The sequence below is a fragment of the Geotrypetes seraphini genome, chromosome 8, assembly GCF_902459505.1.
Source record: "Geotrypetes seraphini chromosome 8, aGeoSer1.1, whole genome shotgun sequence".
Lineage (NCBI taxonomy): Eukaryota > Metazoa > Chordata > Amphibia > Gymnophiona > Dermophiidae > Geotrypetes > Geotrypetes seraphini.
In genome coordinates, this window is record NC_047091.1 from 123,276,540 (window position 1) to 123,294,884 (window position 18,345).

The window sequence follows — 18,345 nt, forward strand, 5'->3', positions numbered from 1 at the left end:
TAATTCATTGCCAGAGAATGTGGTAAAAGCAATTAGCTTAACAGGGTTTTAAAAAGATTTGGATCCCTTCCTAAAAGATAGGTCCATAAGCCATTATTACGATGGACTTGGGAAAATCCACGCTTATTTCTAGGATAAGTAGCATAAAATCCATTTTACTCTTTTGAGATATTGCTAGGTACTTGTGATCTAGGTTGGCCTCTGATGGAAACTGCCATACTGTCTGTCTCAGTATGGCAGTGTTTATGTTCTTTCTTACGTTAAATGTTTTCAAGTGTCTATAAAAGGAAGAGTTAGAAGACTGCAGTCTCATATACAATGGCAAACTGTTCTAGACACTCAAGGCCTGATAAGAAAATGTATTGTTCTTTTTCCTTTAAGATTCACCTTTCTAAAAAGACTCTATTTAATCTGGGATTCAGCGTCTGCATTAAAGAGTGATTTTATACAAGTAGTGTTAATTTCATGGGGAGCAGATTGGATGACCGTGGTTATTCCTGGGAGAGTGACTACTGTAAATGGGACATGTAGCAACTTTAATTTAGGGTTCTAGAGGGAGAGAGGAAGGGAACTTGCAGTCTCTTTGGACCCTGCACTCTCCCCCTCTTCTTCGCTGGCTGCTTCCATGGTACTGTTGATCCAGGAGTTATAGGCTGAAATCCGGGTATAAATTCCAGGCCTCTTTATGTTGCCACATTTGCGATAGCCAGTGGAAACGACACCCTCTGCTATTCCATCACAAACCAATGGCCCACCAGAATCTCCCTGTAAGGCAAATCCATGGAAAATGATTAATGTAACTGCAGCCACATGCATAGTTTAGGGCTCAGGGGGAGGGATGTTAGGGGACTGAGTGCAGGAAGAGTTCATCCTATGGTCCCTAGGCACTCTTACAGAACTGATGTTCTTGTTGTAGAACAGTGTATCGCAAACTATGTGCCCCGGGACATTCCAGTTATGCCGCCAGATGCTGGGGAGGAGAAGAGGCACATCCTGTAGGCAGGCAGCCAGTGCTAGCATCTCTCCTCCTCCCTGGCATCTCTCCTCCTCTCTGCACCTTTTCATTTTCAGCACCCCCTCACTGGCGTCTCAGAGCCCTGTCTGGAGGATCTATGTGCATGCACGGATGTTGTTGTGATGATGTCATGCATGTGCGTGATATCATCATGTCAACATCCACGCATTTCCGGATGTCTTCGAGCCACCACCCCCAAGTTAGTGTGCTCACAAAGTTTGCGAGACACCTTTGTAGAATCGCTTGCCTTCTACCATAGACAAACCAGTTAATTACAGTAAAACTTTGGTTTGTGAGCACAATTCGTTCCAGAAGCATGCTTGTAATCCAAAGCACTCGTATATCAAAGCGAATTTCCCCATAAGAAATAATGGAAACTCAGATGATTCATTCCACAACCCAAAACCTTTAATACAAAATACTATGCGTACTTGTATTGCAAGACCTCGCTCATTTAGAACAGTCACTACACTCCTGCAGCGTCAGAGAGAGAAGAGCCATCGGCTCAGTTGTGATGTGTGTATACTGTATGTACTAGTATTGCAAGACATTGCTTGTATATCAAGTTAAAATTTAATAAAATGTTTTGCTTGTCTTGCAAAACACTTGCAAACCAAGTTACTTGCAATTAGAGAGTTGCACGGGGACAGAAATCCCACCCATCCCCGCCCATCCCCATCAGGATCCTCTCCATCCCCACCCATCCCCGCAAGGAATTACCTCCATCCCCACCCGTCCCCATAAAAAGCAGCAATTACTTCTGACAGGATCATCAATTCCACAGTTTCTTTTGTGTTTGCACTGCTGTTTTCCTTGAGGAATCTCTTTGGTGGAACCCTTTTTTTGTTTTCTGTTCAGGTAATTAACTTATAAACCCCCTCTTTTACTAAGGCTGACGTGCCCATTATATTATATGGACGAACCCTGCTTCCAAAGCCTTCCATCCCCGTGGGAGTCCCGTTGGCTAGAGGGGGGTCCCCGTGGGAGTCCAGTGAGCCAGAGGGGGTCCCCGTGGGAGTCCCATGGGTTAGGGGGGATTCCCGCGGGAACCCTGTGGGACCCGCGGGATTCCCGCGATCCCCGTTCCCGTGCAGACCTCTACTTGCCATCCAAGGTTTTACAGTATTATGTTTTGGCCCAGGCAACTCTCTTCCCAATCCTGGTGGTGGCTCTAGTCCTTGAGAGAGCAGCACACAGGATCCCTGCAACTTCTTGTCACCTGTGTTTTTAACTATAGCACATTCTTGATTTGTGAACCTGTGCTCTTAGCATAATTAGTGCCCATGCTCATTTTTCTATCCCACCAGGTTTTTGAAGTTTAAGTGTATCTTTTTTTATGTGCAGTAGCAGTGAAGGCAGCAAGGCTGGCAGGGTTCTTAAGCTGCACACTAGAACAGGGATCTCAAAGTCCCTCCTTGAGGGCCACAATCCAGTCGGGTTTTCAGGATTTCCCTAATGAATATGCATTGAAAGCAGTGCATGCACATAAATCTCATGCATATTCATTAGGGAAATCCTGAAAACCCGACTGGATTGCGGCCCTCAAGGAGGGACTTTGAGACCCCTGCACTAGAAGATGACAAAGGTGGTATAGCAAGATGACAAACTCAGAAAATAGAGGGTAACTCCTCCCTCCCCTATTCCTCCTTTCAGTGTTTGAAAATGGCCTTTGGGGGGGGCCTTCGCTTGAAACATTTGGAGACCCCTGTCTTTGAGCAAGGCAAGTTCTTCTCATTCCTGAGCAGTCCACAGAGAGACCCTGAGTGATGGGAAGGATTGCAGGAAGAGCTGGGCAGAGACAGATAGCAAGAATCAAACACCAGAGACAAGGGAGGCAGAAGAAGATGCAAACACAACTGTTCCACTGAGCACCACTGTGCCCTTTTCAGCAGGAGACATCTAAAAGATATCAGTGTTTCTCAACTCGGCCCTGGAGTACCCCCTTGCCAGTCAGGTTTTCAGGATATCCACATTGAATTTGCATCAACTTGATTTGCATAGACTGCCTCCATTACATGCAAATGTATTTCATGCATATTCTTTGTGGATTACTCAGCAAGTTTAAAAGTCTCGTAAAGAGTTGGCTATTTAAGGATGCTTTCTAATGGATTCATTCTAAGTTACAATAGACTAGGAAGACGATCTAGTAAAAATTAAGCATGTATTTGTTCCCCAACCTTTAGTGTCACTCGACCTTCCATTTTTTAGTATTTTTTTTAGAATTGTATTTAAGCCAATTGTTGTCTGCCTCCTATTTCCCTAAATGTATTATTGTAATTAGTATTAATTGTTATGTTTGTTTGTCTTTTATTTTAACCTAACTTTTAACTTATGTAAATCGCATTGGATTTGGAGTATGCGATTAAATCAAAGAATTTAAATAAACTTGAAACTTGATATCTTGGAAACCTGACTGGCAAGGGGATACTCCAGGACTGAGTTGAGAAACACTGATCTAAGCAAGCAGACAAGGTTGCAGTGGCCGGGGGGGGGGGGGGGGCAGACCACCTCGGGCACTGTCTTTGTGCACCCCCTCCCCCCCCAACACACTTACCTCTTTAAATGTTTGTTGGTGTGAGCAACATCTTCCGCTTGCTATTTGCACCAGCCTTGGCTCCCTTCTGACACCACTTCCTGGTCGCGGGACCAAGACATGATTTCAGAAGAGAGCCGAGGGCGGCGTAAGCAGCTTGAAACATTTCAAAGGGTGATCGGGGACATGGGCACACGGCGCAGTGGGAAAGAGTGGGGGTGTACAGCGATGCCAGGTGCCAGCCTCCGTTCACTACGCCATTGCAAGTTTGCCCAACTTTATTTCAGATCCGTGATGATCACTGATGTTTCATAGCATAAGAGAAATTTGAGTTTTTAACTGTGCAACAGCTAACAAAGATCTATTTAACACTGCTAGTTCAAAGCTTTCCCAAAATCAGCTTACCAATTTCTCTGCTTTAAATGATTTTTTTTTTCATCCTGTTACATTGCACTAAAGGTTTCATTTGTATTCATAGCTAGGTTACAAAATGATTATTTGCATCTAGTTTCAACATGCAACCAGCATGTTTTGTCACACTAACCCGGTGGTAGCATACCTCACATGAATCTTTCCTCCGGGCTCCTGCACAGATCATGTTCTCCGTTATCTCATTGTCATAATGATCACGTTGATTGCAGGTGTTCCGGCTGATCACCAGCACCGTCACCTCTTGCAGTTTATCTGGACGTTTGCCCGTCAAGCTGATTTGACCCCATCCTGCGACACTGCACGAAATCCCAGCTGGAAGATCTCTATCCACCTTTTGCAAGGGAAGGATGTGCACCTCTTGGCTGAGGGTTACTTTCTCTTTCAGCTAGGGGGTATGGAAACAGATTATTGAGCTGGGCCCCCAAACTCCATATAGACCTACTGTGCTAACAGGTTGTTCCGCCACTAATTTCTGACAGGTGGAATGATCAGTAACACTCAGGAAAGCACCCAGACAATATAAAGCATAAACAATAACAGTTTATTATACACACATATAAGAATTAAATATAAATTATCCTCACCTTGACCCCAGACCCCATCCTCACTATTGAGAACCCCTAAAATAGATGGATGGAAAGACCAAAGGACTGTCCCGTGAGACGTGGCCAACCGTCATGGATTCTGGATTCTAGGAGCAGAATTCCGTCCTTATAAGCTGCTGAGTTAAACAGCTGGTTCTGCAGTAACAGCGTCCTTTGATTCAGGCACACCCCAGGTCGGTCCCTTTGAAGTTGTTTGGGCAACATTCAGGTCAAAGAGGTCAAAATGTCAGATAAACAGACTTGTGGATTCATGTCAGTTACCCCTCTGGCCAGTTTCTTTGTTTGGATAACATTCAGGTCCCATCTGGCGTTAATGAGGTGTTGCAGGGACTGGTCTTGCTCTTTTGTTCTCTTGTTTTGGTAACACCCAGGTCTGTCTTTAATGATGTTATTTGAGTGTTACGCAGGCAACTGAATTTAGGGTAATCAAAAGAGTCATTTGATGTTGTCAAGGTAACACTAAGGTTCAGGAGTTCAGGTAAGCAGACTTGAGGAGACATATAATATTCTGAACAAAATTATCAGTAATATACTGGGGTATAACACAGGTCCATAAAATCCAAGAGTACACTTAAACCAATCAACAAGGAGAGATTTGATCTGACATGTATTGTTCATCCTTTGCCTAATATTCTCAGCCATCAGTGTCAAAGTTCTATGTGCCATCATCCAACAGATACATCTTGTGTGCACAATCTATCATCCCCTCCAGACTAGACTATTGTAACTCCGTCTATTTAAGTCTAACTAAAAAAAAGTCTCCAAAGACTTCAGCAAATTCAGAACACTGCGGCCAAGCTGATGTTCGCAAAAAGCAAATTTGATCATGTTTCTTCTCTTCTGTCCAAACTTCACTGGCTTCCAGTAATTTCCAGGGTTCATTTTAAATGCGCCTGCCTAGCTTTTAAGATCTCACACGGCATCCTCCCTAACCTAATTCCACTATCTTGGAATTCCTTGAGTCCCGTTACCACCAGGTCCACCCAAAAATTTAAACTATCCTTCCCCTCGCTAAAAGGTATCCTCTATGCGGGAAGATTAGAGAAATCTCTCTTCTTCTGAATCACAGGGCTTTGGAATAACCTTTCTGCCCCTCTAAGGAATCTGGACTCTTTCCAACTATTCCAAAAGCATCTAAAAACTAGGGCTCTCTCCCCACCTATACTCGACCTCCAATCCCATTATGCTGTTCCTTCCTTGTATTAAGCTTTTGTAAACCATGCCGAGCTCTATAATTATGGAGAGGATGTGGTATATAAACTTAAGGTTTAGTTTAGTTTAGTTTGCAGAATCTACTGTTGGTTCTGTGATAGGATTCCTTAGAACTGCCAAGTTACTCAGATCCAGGAGAGACATTTTGACAAATCCAGTCCTGGATTTTTGACAGACCAACATGTTGTATCATGGGATCTGAATCATGGATTTCAATGGATAGAATCAGGAACTGCAAATATCACACTGCTCATAGGCATCAGTAGGTGCTAGAACAGGGATCTCAAAGTCCCTCCTTGAGAGACGCAATCCAGTCGGGATTTCAGGATTTCCCCAATGGATATGCATTGGAAGCAGTGCATGCACATAGATCTCATGCATATTCATTGGGGAAATCCTGAAAACCCGACTGGATTGCGGCCCTGAAGGAGGGACTTTGAGACCCCTGTGCTAGAGCATCTCCAATATTTTTTCCTAGGGTTACCATATTTCTTAAGTTACAAAAAAAAGAGGACACAAGGTCCTGCCCCCCCCCACCCCCCAGCCACACAAACTGAGCCACCTCATCTCTCTTCTTCCCTCCCCCCAAAGGAATAAGTACCTCCAGTGACAGCGGGGGTCACCCATGGGTGGGAGCCGCATCAACTGCGGTCCTTTCGCAGGTACCAGTAATCCAGGGATAGGCTGTGAGCTGCTGGAGGCTCATTTGGCACTGACTGGAGGTGGTAGGAAAGGCTCCGGCTCTGCCTGAGTTCAGGGCCTGCATCTGGAAGGCCTCCAAGTATGCGCGGATGTGACGACATCATGTGTTAATGTTTATTACAATTTTTAACCGTACTTCGTTTTAGCATCAGCACGGTTTACAAATATTAAAAAGAAAAGAATGGCATTAAAAACAAAGAAAAGCAAAAAAATAATTAAATAAAACAAAAGTTTAATAGCTGCCTACGAAAGACCTCCACTCTCAATAATTTCAAGGCTAACCCGAAAAGATATGTCTACACAAGTGACCTAAATTTTGGATAGCAAAGTTCAGAATGAATCTCGATTGGAAGAGAATTCCATAGACTAGGAACAGATGCAAAAAAATAAGTAGAATTATGAGTTGAAGCCAATTGAACTAAATGAACCAAAGATAAAGTTAATTGATGAGCAAATGCAGAATGCAAGTTATGAGTTGGTCTATATGCCACCTCCAGCTGCTTCCAGTGGCTCGCAACCTACCCCTGGCCCACCGGTACCTGCGGTGGGACTATAATTGATGTGGCTCCCACCTGCAGGCGACTCCTGTTGCTCACCCATAAGTTAAAAAAAAATTAGGCTGGACTCAGAGAGTCCAAAAACCTGGACAAACTGCCAAACTTTCTTGTTTGCTAAACACTTTGAAAATTAGCCACTTTTGTTAATTTAAATTTTCTGCTTTTGTTCTCTTAAAGTATTATGTTACCATTTATTCTTAACCGAGTCGAGCTCCATTTGGTTGATGACCTGGTCTATAAAACTAAGTTTTAGCTTAGTTTAGTTTTAGAAAACCATCTAGACAGTCTTCCAAAAAGAGAACGTGTTCAGGTAAATCCAGACTTATGGTAACCCTATTCTTTACAGCACCACTCGGACATCAGAGCTGAAATCTTCAGTATGTAGCTTCAGGAGAAAGCAAGAAGAAAGGAAGTGTCTTTGCAGCTACTGTTCCCACCTCCCCTTGCAGCCCATTGGTCAGACATTTCTTAGCTAACCAATAAGCTGCAAAGGAAGCAAGACCAGTAGCTTAAGGGACACCATTGGTCACTCATTCCATAGCCAGCCAATAGGATGAATGGGAAAGCCAGGCTGGTTGGGGTCTCTTAAGCTACTGATCCTGCCTCCTCAGCAGCTTATTGGCTGGCTGAGGAATATCTGAGTAATGGGTTAATAGCAAGGAGTGGAGAAGAGTTGCAGCATAGGTAAGAGATCCTTCCTGCTTTTGGTCTATCATAGAGAGGGGGAAAAGTGCTGAGGGAGCACTGAGAAAGGAAAGAGTAGACAAGCACTGAGAGCTGGAAGGCATGGGTTGTGAGAGGAAGAGAGATGGAATGTAAAAAAGAGAACAGAGTTGGGGGGGGCTAGTTTGCAACCTCGGGGGCATGGACTGTGATATAAAGATAAGTGGATGAGGAATGTTCTGAAGAAAAAGGGAGATTTAATGAAGAGGGGGCTGATGGGGGAATAAGCTGAGAAAAGAGGATCAGGTTGGAGGGATACAAGTGGCAGGAAAGATTAAACTAGGGGGGAAAAAATCAAGATAATCCAAAGAAAAAATTGTTTTCAGATTTTTCAGGACATGGTTTGAATCTATCAGCTGCTCCCCACGACTGAAGGAACCCAGGAATCACTGGGTAGGAATGTATTATATTGTTAATTGAGCTGAGTCAGTTTTGGGTATCTGCTCTTTTCTTTCAACCTTGCATTCATAGGGATAAATAAAGTAAGAGTGAAAGAGGGAAGAGGACATTCTCTTTCTGAGAGGAGACGAGTAGAAGACATATCTTTGGGTAAGTATACATTATTTTGCTCTGAGCTTTGATAGGTTTGAGGAGAAAAGCTCAATTGTAGGTTCCCTTCTATAGACAGTTTACATCTTAAAAGAGCAAACTTTTCTTAGCTAGTCTCCATAGAATAATAGTCTTTTACAGTTAGCTAGTCTCCACAGAATAATAGCCTTTTACAGTTTTGTAAGCTTGAATCTTCTACTAGAGAGAAAGTTTCTGGCAGACAGAGCAGGGTCTGGCTTAGTCTCCATTCCCTCCTCTCTCCCACCCTTCTCTAGCTCATTTCTTTACTTATAGTCTTAATTTATTGACAATTATTCTAATTAGGACAACAGGAGAACTCTTTATATTTCATTACCTGTAAAGAATCAAACAGTAAATAAGCATACAATATAACCCTAAGACTATCTAAGAAATAAACACTAAATAAAGCATATAATAAAATCCTAAGGCTCTCTATACTAGTCTAATATATTCCCAGTAGCTTAATAAGATTAATTAATGAATCAGCTCAATAACAAGATGCAGACCAGCAGCAAGAGGGTTACTATCCAGTCTTTTGCACTGAGTGTCACATGTATGATTTTCTCCTGGTTGGTGAGAAATTATATGTGTGTGCTTGCTACAAAGAGCTCCTAGCTCTCGGAGAACAAGTACGTTCCCATGAGGCTAGAGTAGCAGACTTGGAGGAGTACATAGAGGAGATCTACAGGCATGTTGAAGAGAAGTCCCACCTCCGGTCTGGTAGCCCCTGTGCTGCCTTGGAGGAGAGAGGTCTCCTAGATAGAGAGCATCACCCTGGTGAACTAGGAAATAATCCTGTAGCCAGGATCCGCCCATCAAGGGAAGCAATAACCTCTCGCACCGAGGATGTGTCTCCAGGGGCTTCTGCCCAGGAGGGAAGGGTTAGGACAGCTGATGTAGTTGGTAATTCGATCATTAGGAATGTAGATAGCTGGATGGCTGGTGGGCATGAGGATCGCCCGGCCTCTTGCCTGCCTGTTGTGAAGGTAGTGGACCTCACATGTCACATAGATAGGATTTTAGATAGAGATGGGGAAGAGACAGCCTTCTTGGTACACGTAAGTACCAAGGACATAGGAAAATATGGGCGGGAGGTTCTGCAAGCCAAATTTAGACTGTTAGGTAGAAAGCTGAAATTCAGATCCTCGAGGTTAGCATTTTCAGAAATGCTCCCAGTTCCAAACATGGGACCCAAGAGGCAGGCAGAGCTCCGAAGTCTCAATGGGATTAGGGTTCAAACTGAAGGACGATTTGTCGTGGCCTTGTTGAAATGTCCCACGATGAATCATCCCATTCTGTCTCAAGCAGTACCCAAAAAGAGGAATGTGCCTGGAGCCAGGGAAATTATCCATGCCTGGCAACCCTACAGATATCTCTCAGTAGCTTGAGAAAAGAAATAGGTAATGTCTCTTCTTATTTTGATGTACACCGCTTAGATTTTCCTAGATAGGCAGTTTATCAAAAACTTGAAACTTCACAGCCTTAGTTCCCTTCCTTAACCAGCCTACAGGTTGTCTTTTAATTGACTATGCATACACTGAACATGACTGGGACCAGATATGGCTCAGGTCCTCTGTTTTTTTCCTGGAGTCCTGCCCTCAACGTTCCTACAGGAATGAGAATTGCTTCTTGTCATCACATTTTACCTTCAAAAGTTGCCAAGTTATTCCGTTCCAGGAATGATACATTTTGGCCAGTCTTAATTTTTAACTAACATCCCAAAGGGTGCTGAACTCAACTCATTACAAACTTCCCCTCACCTAGCAAAGAAAACCCAAAATATATCTGGTAGTGAATTGGATAACATGACAGCTCTGTTAAAACACGCTTTGGGGGGAAAAAAACCCTCTTCTTTATCAGGAATATATTACAATCCCATGCTAGTTCTACAGTTATCACATAACACAGTAATGGAGAGATAAACCAAGAGACCTGCCCCATGGAGCTTGCATTCCCTTCCCAAGTTAAGACTGCCAACTGGAGTCAGATTCACAGGACAGGGCTGATCCAGTCCTGATTTTACCCCAGTGTATATTGGGACTGGCAGTCTTGCTTTTCTTAGAGAATGCAATGGGGAAATCAGAACTACTAGTCCCTGCATGCAGTGGGGTAAACCAAGGATTGGATCAACCCTGTCCTGTGAATGTGAATCTGAATCCAGTTGTCAGCCTTAACCTAAGTATGTGCTAGGAACAGGCACAGAATATTCTAGTTACCTTTAGGAGAAGGAGATCATTGTGGGTTGTCGTATCATTGTACTCTGGATGAATAAAGTATTTTAAAACGTCGTAGAACTGCTTAGATGGTTCTAGCTCTGAGAGGGAATGGGCTCCTAGGAGAACCTGAAATGTTGCATTGTTCCTAGAAGTAAAAAAACAAAACAAAACCGTTGATGACACAGCTTCTCAAACCTATCCTGATGACCTTGTAACCATTTGGGTTTTCAAAGTATCCATAATTAATACGGGTAAGGAAATTTGCATAGACCTGATTTCCAGTGTATTCAAACTGGTCTCATATCTATTATGGAGGTCATGAAAACCTGAGAGTGGTGGAGAGCCAGGGCAGGTTTGGGAAGCTCTTATTAGAGGATGCTTCAGCAGTGACTAGGTAAGCACCACAGAAGTGGTTGTCAATATAATTTAGTAATGATGGGTTACTGCACATTTAACAGCATGCAGGGACCCAAGGATCTTCAGTTTGAACCCTAAACTTAACTGGGATTGAGTGATTTCATGCCTTGCTTTAAAAGTTAGAATTAAGTCTTTTTCTTCCTACTGACCTGGAAACAACTATAACATCATAGACAGAACAAAGCATCCAGCCCAGTCTCTGCTTTTGCTGGTAATGAGGCATTAGCAGCATAATCTGGGCTAATATTAACTAAGGAAGGTTCGTGGTGAATTTGAGAAAGCAGATCTGGATAAGATTTGTATTTAAATGAAATAAATGATTTAGGAACTTTTATAATCTCAGAATTAGACCACTAACTCTTTAAAATAAATAAGGAGGAAGGGGGGGGGGGAATACAAGTTAAAAAAGATAAGCAGAGTAAAAAGTATTACTCATTTTCCAAAATCCAAACTACAAAAACCTCTGAAACGCAGGGTCATAGGATGAGTTTGAAAGGGGACAGACTCAGGAGTAATCTAAGGAAATATTTCTTTACAGAAAGAGTGGTAGTTGTCTGGAACAGCCTCCCAGTAGAGATGACGGAGATGAAGACTATTTGAATTTACAGAGGATTTTTAAGGGAGAAGGGATTGTAGAGATTAGCAGTTGGTATGGATGGGCAGGCTGGTTAAGTCATATGGTTCCTGGTTCTCAGTCCACTGCATTAACCACTAGGATACTCCTTTATCTTCCCTAACCTACAACACAGTAGGCTTAGAGCTACGGCCTCAACACCTTGAGATTGTGGGTTCAAATCCCATGCTGCTCCTTGTGACCCTGGGCAAGTCACTTAGGCCCAAATTCTGTAACCAGTGCACTTATTTCGGAGGTGCCCATCTATATAGGCACCTATCTAAATCAAAGAACAAGCTCAATTAAGCTTTATAATCAGCACTGATTGAAACATAGGCACCTATCAAGAAAGCGCGATTCTGTAACAAGGCGCCTCTAAATATTTAGGCAGCCTTCATAAAAATAGGCGCTATGCATGTTAGGTATGGGCGTGGCTACATGTTAGGCGCCTTCTTACAGAATCGCTGCTCTTAAGCGGTCACATGGGCGCCTAACTTTTAGTTGTGCCTATCGCTGGCCTATTTAATGCGCGCCTCCACAACAGGTGCCACTCGGCGTGATTCACTAAACATCACCCAATTGTGCTCGAATCGCGCTGGATGGTGCCTATATTGACGCCTAACTTTTGGCCGCATCGTATAGAATCTGCCCCTCAATCCCCAAATTATACCTCTCTTCCAGATACTGATTTTAAGGAAACTTCAAAATCATCAGAGCCGTGATGCTCACTGTTTGAAACCTACTCCATATACTTCAAAAATGTAATCTTGAGTTTTCCCCTTTTCATTTGATGACATTTTTGAAGTATAGAGTAGCCCGAGACCCCAGTGTCGATGGGCGTAGGATAACACGGGGCTGGCAGGCCTGCGTGTCGCCCATCGGCTGGGGCGGTCAGGGGGGCGGTGAATGAGGGTGCGACGTGATTGGCTAGAGTAGAGCAGGGCTAGTTTCAAATTAATTGGAGGAGGTTCGGAGCGCGCGGGGGAGTGAGTCTATAAAAGGGGGAGGCAGTGGAGGACTCAACCGTTGGGGTCCTCCTGAGTGGGTTTTTTCCCTCCCACCCACCCCATGTTTTTCAGGTAGTAGGGTGTAGCTCGGGGGCGGATCTCCCGAGCTACTGGGTCATTGGGGCTCATCAGGTGATGAGCGGTGGGCCGGCGGGGTGCCGTGCCTGGTGGGTCAGGTGACCCAGATAATGGGGCATGAGGGACATGCCACCCCTCTGACCCTTGCTGAGGTGGCAGGGTCGAGGGCACGGAATTTTATGGGTAGCTCGGGAGGAGCTCTGGGAGTTTAGGTTAATTAATGTTATAATTGAAATTATATTATGTTAATTGTTATGATTAATAAATTGAGCTGCGGCTAATTACCAACAATTGTAGTCAGTGTGTTTTGTGGTAATGGCTGGGGAGTATGGGTGTGTTAAGGTGATGGGTTATAGGGTGACAACGGGACTTGTCCAGATCCCGCTGTTAATGGAGTAGGTTTCAAACAGTGAGCATCACGGTATCGGGAAGAGAGGTATAATTTGGGGACTGTGATATTTCTCTCTTATCCCGCATATACAATAGGTGATATAATCAAGTCACTTAATCCCCAATTGCACCAAGTACATTAGTGTGAGCCCACCAGGGCAGGCAGGGAAAAATGCTTGAGTACCTGAATGTAAACCACTTTTACATATTTACTAATGTAATTTGTTTTCTAGCCCGTTGTCCCCAAAGAGCTCAAAATGGGTTACAGGTTTAACATTCATAATTTCTGTACAAGTTTATGATACAAGTTTTTATCCTAACTTGATACATGCTAGGGGCTAATGATAATATACAGTTTACTGGTTACAATTTGCTATGGTTGTCCTTATGATGCAAGGTTTCCAGTACAAGTTATACCTAATTAGGCCATAACTGGTATATAAAGACTAAAAAAAAAACAAAAAACACCTAATACCAAGTCAAATCTGAAAAGTAGCCAGAGGGGAAAAGAGACATACATTTCAGGAGCACAGTGTGCAGCACTTAGCACCCATTTGTCCGCAATCAGGAATCCTCCGCATAAATGTTTTCCATCCACATTTAATGAGGCCATGTAGGGCCTCAGGTGAGGCCTAGCTTCAGAACCACCCAGTATCCGGCCCACAGGCTGAGCAGCTGAAAAAAAGCACAAGCCGGGAATCATTCATCATCATTTTACCCTGGTCACATAGGTTTTACTGCCAGAGAGATTGGAAAGGACTGTTTACAATTGACAGAGACAAGTGGCATTGTACTGACTAATTAGTTTATTGAGTCAGTCACTCCTTGCAACTGCCTTCACATTTCCTTATTCCCAGGCAGGCGTAGGGGAACCCTGAATCAGCCTATCATGCTCAGCTATAATGGCCATTATACAGATGCAGTGCTCACTAGTGGCAGTGGAAGAGGTCCATAGGAACTTCCAAGAAGAGAATGACATGGTAACAGAATTTGTCCCCGTCCCCACAGTTAACCATGGGAAACCAGCCCCATGTCATTTTTTAAGGAGAGAGGGAAGAATCGGAGTATGAACGGGCACAACCACTGACCTTCAAGCCTTGCATTGAAGAATGCTGGGGTGGAAGGACTGAGGTTGAGATAGACACTAAAGAATGACACGGGATGGTTATCCACAGGGTGAGGATGGTGACAAATTCTGTCATTGTGTCATTCTCTACTTCCTACTTGTCAATTCATCGAAAAGTGAAGAATGCAGACTTGGAGTACTGTAGTTTGGTGGTAACTCTGAGAGAGAAGCTGCCGGCAGTGCAGTCCCAGGACAGTGAGAAGTACAAAATGTTAACACTGAAAATGAAAAGAAGCAAAGACCTTCTGCCAACCAATTCTCCACTCCTCCAATTCTTGACAAATACCAGGTTTGGGGATCTTAGTCTTTCTAGAATGTAAAGCGTGTGTATCGGCACAATTTTATGGCCTAGATACTAATATTTGCAGTGGTTCCTAACAAGCACTGGCTTCTAACCCCCTTCCAAATAAATTCAAATGTCTGCAGAGGTTCTGTGAGGAATATGATTATTTCTGTCCCACGCTAAACATTGTCCCTTTTCAAACTGATCTATTGTCTGAGCTTTCCAGAGCACACGAGCATTTGCTTCAGCCGTGAAGGGCCCATGTGTTCTTCAAAGTTCAGGTACTTGCACATAGTTTGCTGGTGCTTCAGATGTCATACTCGCTCACAACAGAGTGTGGTGCAGTGGTTAAAGCTACAGCCTCAGCACTCTGAGGTTGTGGGTTCAAATCCACACTTCTCTTTGTGACCCTGGGCAAGTCAATTAATCCCCCCATTGCCCCAGGTACATTAGATATATTGGGAGCCCGTCTGAACAGACAGGGAAAATGCTTGAGTACCTGAATAAATTCTGTAAACCGTTCTGAGCTGTCCTGGGAGAACGGTATAGAAAATTGAATAAATGATAAAAAAAATAAAAAATATCTGAACTAGGAATTTCAGGTCCTATACTACAGTGGTTCCAAGGTGTTTTTTTTGTTTTTTTTTTTAAGAAACAAAATGATACAGAGTACTAAAAGATGTATCCTACTCTGACGGTTGGACTCTGCCATGCGGTGTACCACAAGCACTGGCGTAACGAGGGTGAGAGGCACCCAGGGGGGATGGCACCCCTCCCCCGCCTGTCTCCGGCCCTCCCTGCTCTGTCCCTGATCCCCCCTGCCACATGCGCACCCCCCTTCCCTTCTCCCATACCTCTGGTTGTTCACTGCCCTGAGCAACAAGGACGTCAAAGTGCTCCTTGCGACCTTGTCGTCTCTCCTGCTGACGTCACTTCCCATACGCAGCACCAGGAAGCGAGGTCAGCAGGAGAGATGACGTGGTCGCGAGGAGCACGTTGACATTCTTGTTGCTCAGGGCAGTGAACAACTAGAGGCATGGTGAGGGAAGGAGTGGGAAGAGGCGGGGACAGAGAGAAGAAGGGGTGCTGGTGCCCCGGTGGACCTCCCCCCTCTTATTACTCCACAGACCACAAGGATCTCCTATTTCTCCACTCATATATAATATCTTCATGACCACTCTACACTCAATCAATCAATCTGAGACCTGGGGAATGGCTTTTTTGTTCCTATGTAGATGATGTCTTTCTATTAATTCTTGTAAACATGAACCTACCTTGTTTCCCTGAAAATAAGACCTATCCCAAAAATAAGCCCTAGCATGATTTTTAAAGATGCTCCTAATAGAAGCCTTACCCCCAAAATAAGCCCTAGTTAAGATCGACCTCTGAAGCACCCTACCCCAAATGTCCCCAACACTCTCCGATTCCATCCCTGACACTAGTGCTGCCCTATTTGCCGAAAAATTGAAACTTGTCAATTCAGCGACCCCCATCCCCGTGAAACCTGACATACCTCCGCTCCGAGGCCTCCAGTGGCAGCTTCATGACCTTCCCCGCTGGGGCCTTCCCTCTGCTATGTCACTATGGGAGTGTTAGTGGGGTTCTGGGAGGGATAGAAAAATGCTGCAGAGGGAAGACCCAACCCCAGCGGGGAAGACCGCAGAACAGCCCATTCAGAGTGTTGCCGCCGCACTGTTTTTGGAGGCCTTGATAGGAGGGTTGGTGGAATTCTGCTGCACAGAGGGATGAGAGGGAAGGATAGAAAGATGCTGCACAAGGGGATGGGTGTGAGGGAAGGAAAGATGCTGCACATGGGGTGGGGTGGGGGAGAAAGGAAAGAGGAAGAATTGGGGTTGGAGAGAGAGATGATTGTTGTACATGAAAAAAAAACCAAACACATCCCCCCGAAAATAAGCCTAATGCATTTTTTGGAACCAAAATTAATATAAGACACTGCCTTACTTTCGGAGAAACACAGTAGCAAATATGGCTATTAAGTTGGCTAGAGCGTTAGCTAGAGTACAAGAATGGTCAGCAAGATACCATCTTAAACTACACACAGAACCCTCCCCCCCACATACACTTAGATTGAATTGTAAGCTCTTCTGAGAAGGTACTGTGTCTTGAATGTTCTAATGTACAGTGCTGTGTATGTCTGACGGCGCTATAGAAATGATAGGCAGGTTGTAGTAATCCTACACACTATTAGACTAGCATATGGAGTTAGCGTCATCACTGAAAAATCCTCCAAAGATCTGGGCGTCAACTTGGGTAGCTGACTGAACTTCAAAGACTATGGGGTCCTTTTACTAAGGCGCACTGATTTAGCGCATGCTAAAGATTAGCACATGCTAAATGCTGAGGCGCCCATTATATTCTATGGACGCCTTAGCATTTAAGCGCGCACTAAATTGGTTAGTGCGCCTCGGTAAAAGGACCCCTATGTTAACACTTTAGTCAGAAAATCTTTTGTTACACTACAGAAGTTAAGCAGAGTCAGATCCTACTTTTTCCATCAACACTATAGGATACTAGTGCAATCAGTTATTCTGTCCTCACTGGTCTACTGTCATGCACTACTCTTGGGAATGTCATTGAAATCAATTTTAAAAATTCAGTTGCTACAAAATACTGCAGCAAGATGAATCGAGATTCCATCACATCACACCACTGCTGACAGAAAATCAGGTTGAGTTCAAGTTATGCTGTATGGCAGGGCTGCCCAAGTCCGGTCCTCGAGATCTACTGGCAGGTCAGGTTTTCAGGATATCCACAATGAATATGCATGAGAGAGATTTGCATACGAAGAAGGTAGTGCAGGCAAATTTCTCTCATGCATATTCATTGTGGATATCCTGAAAACCTGGCCTGCCAGTAGATCTCGAGGACTGAACTTGGGCAGCCCTGCTGTATGGTATTTAAGACTCTGTATGGAGAGGCTCCTCATAGCTTCCCCAGACTCACCGAACTACTAGGCAAATCTGTAGGACTCTGCAGTTCTAACCAATTAAGGCTATCATTTACATCTATGAAAGATATAAAAAAGTCTTTTAACTATCAGATTGCAAGAGTTTGGAACTCATTTTTTGTGGAGATCCCTGTTACCAATATGTACTGTATGTTCCAAAAATATCGGAAAACATGGGCTCGTCAAAAATCTCTGGGAGGGACTTAACGTGATCTAGACTTCACCTGAAGGTCTACTCAATGCAACAATAATGCTATCAACCCCCTGCCCACTCCCTATAGAAATGCTGTTTGTAAATCACCGTTTCAGAAATATCTGTTAAGGATGTAATCTAATTTTTATCATATATTGTCTGTATATAAGCTTCTATGTAACGTTTATGCTATTTGCAAACGCATCTAGAACTCTGCCCTGTGAGCATTTGTCAGGATATAAAACTACATAACAAAACATTATTTTTCCTTGTCAAAAAAGGTGTCAACACTCAAATTCCAAATCTGAGCCAACACTGTGTAGCGGCCGCCTTTGTGCATGGAAACACTTTGGAGAGTCCCGTTCTAAAGGTACGTTCTTTAATCATTGAATTGGAAGTTTTCCCTCCAGTTATCGATATGAACCGTTACACCCCGAGGCAGGAGTAATGTGAAACGCTGGCCACCATTGGTGTATCGGTCGGTTTTGAGAGATAATTTGATTTTTTTCATCTATCTTTAAATGCTTTAACTCTATTTTGCACCGCACAGAGCCAGTTTTGAAATTTCAGGGGTGGTTTTTTTTATGCCAATGAGGTTTAGCCTGAACACCTTAAATCCCATCTGTGGATGGTGGGAGGGTCCGTCGTCTGAGGCTTTTTTCTCCCCTGATATATTAGTTCTGGCCTGTGTATAAGCACAGTTCC

At 43.8% G+C, this 18,345-nt stretch overlaps 1 protein-coding gene across 2 annotated transcripts in view; it reads right to left on the reverse strand.

Moving 5' to 3' along the window:
* Positions 1–65: 65 nt before the first annotated feature.
* LOC117364559 (complement factor D-like) overlaps positions 66–18,345 on the reverse strand; it is a 30,786-nt gene continuing 12,506 nt past the window's right edge. For both annotated transcript variants that reach the window (XM_033953876.1, XM_033953875.1), the window contains exons 2-5: positions 13,589–13,745; positions 10,566–10,710; positions 4,108–4,365; positions 66–765 (exon numbers count right to left, since the gene is read on the reverse strand). In XM_033953876.1, coding sequence (XP_033809767.1) covers positions 550–765; positions 4,108–4,365; positions 10,566–10,710; positions 13,589–13,683 — 714 coding nt within the window. In that variant the 5' untranslated portion in view covers positions 13,684–13,745 and the 3' untranslated portion in view covers positions 66–549. The remainder of the gene's footprint in view (positions 766–4,107; positions 4,366–10,565; positions 10,711–13,588; positions 13,746–18,345) is intronic.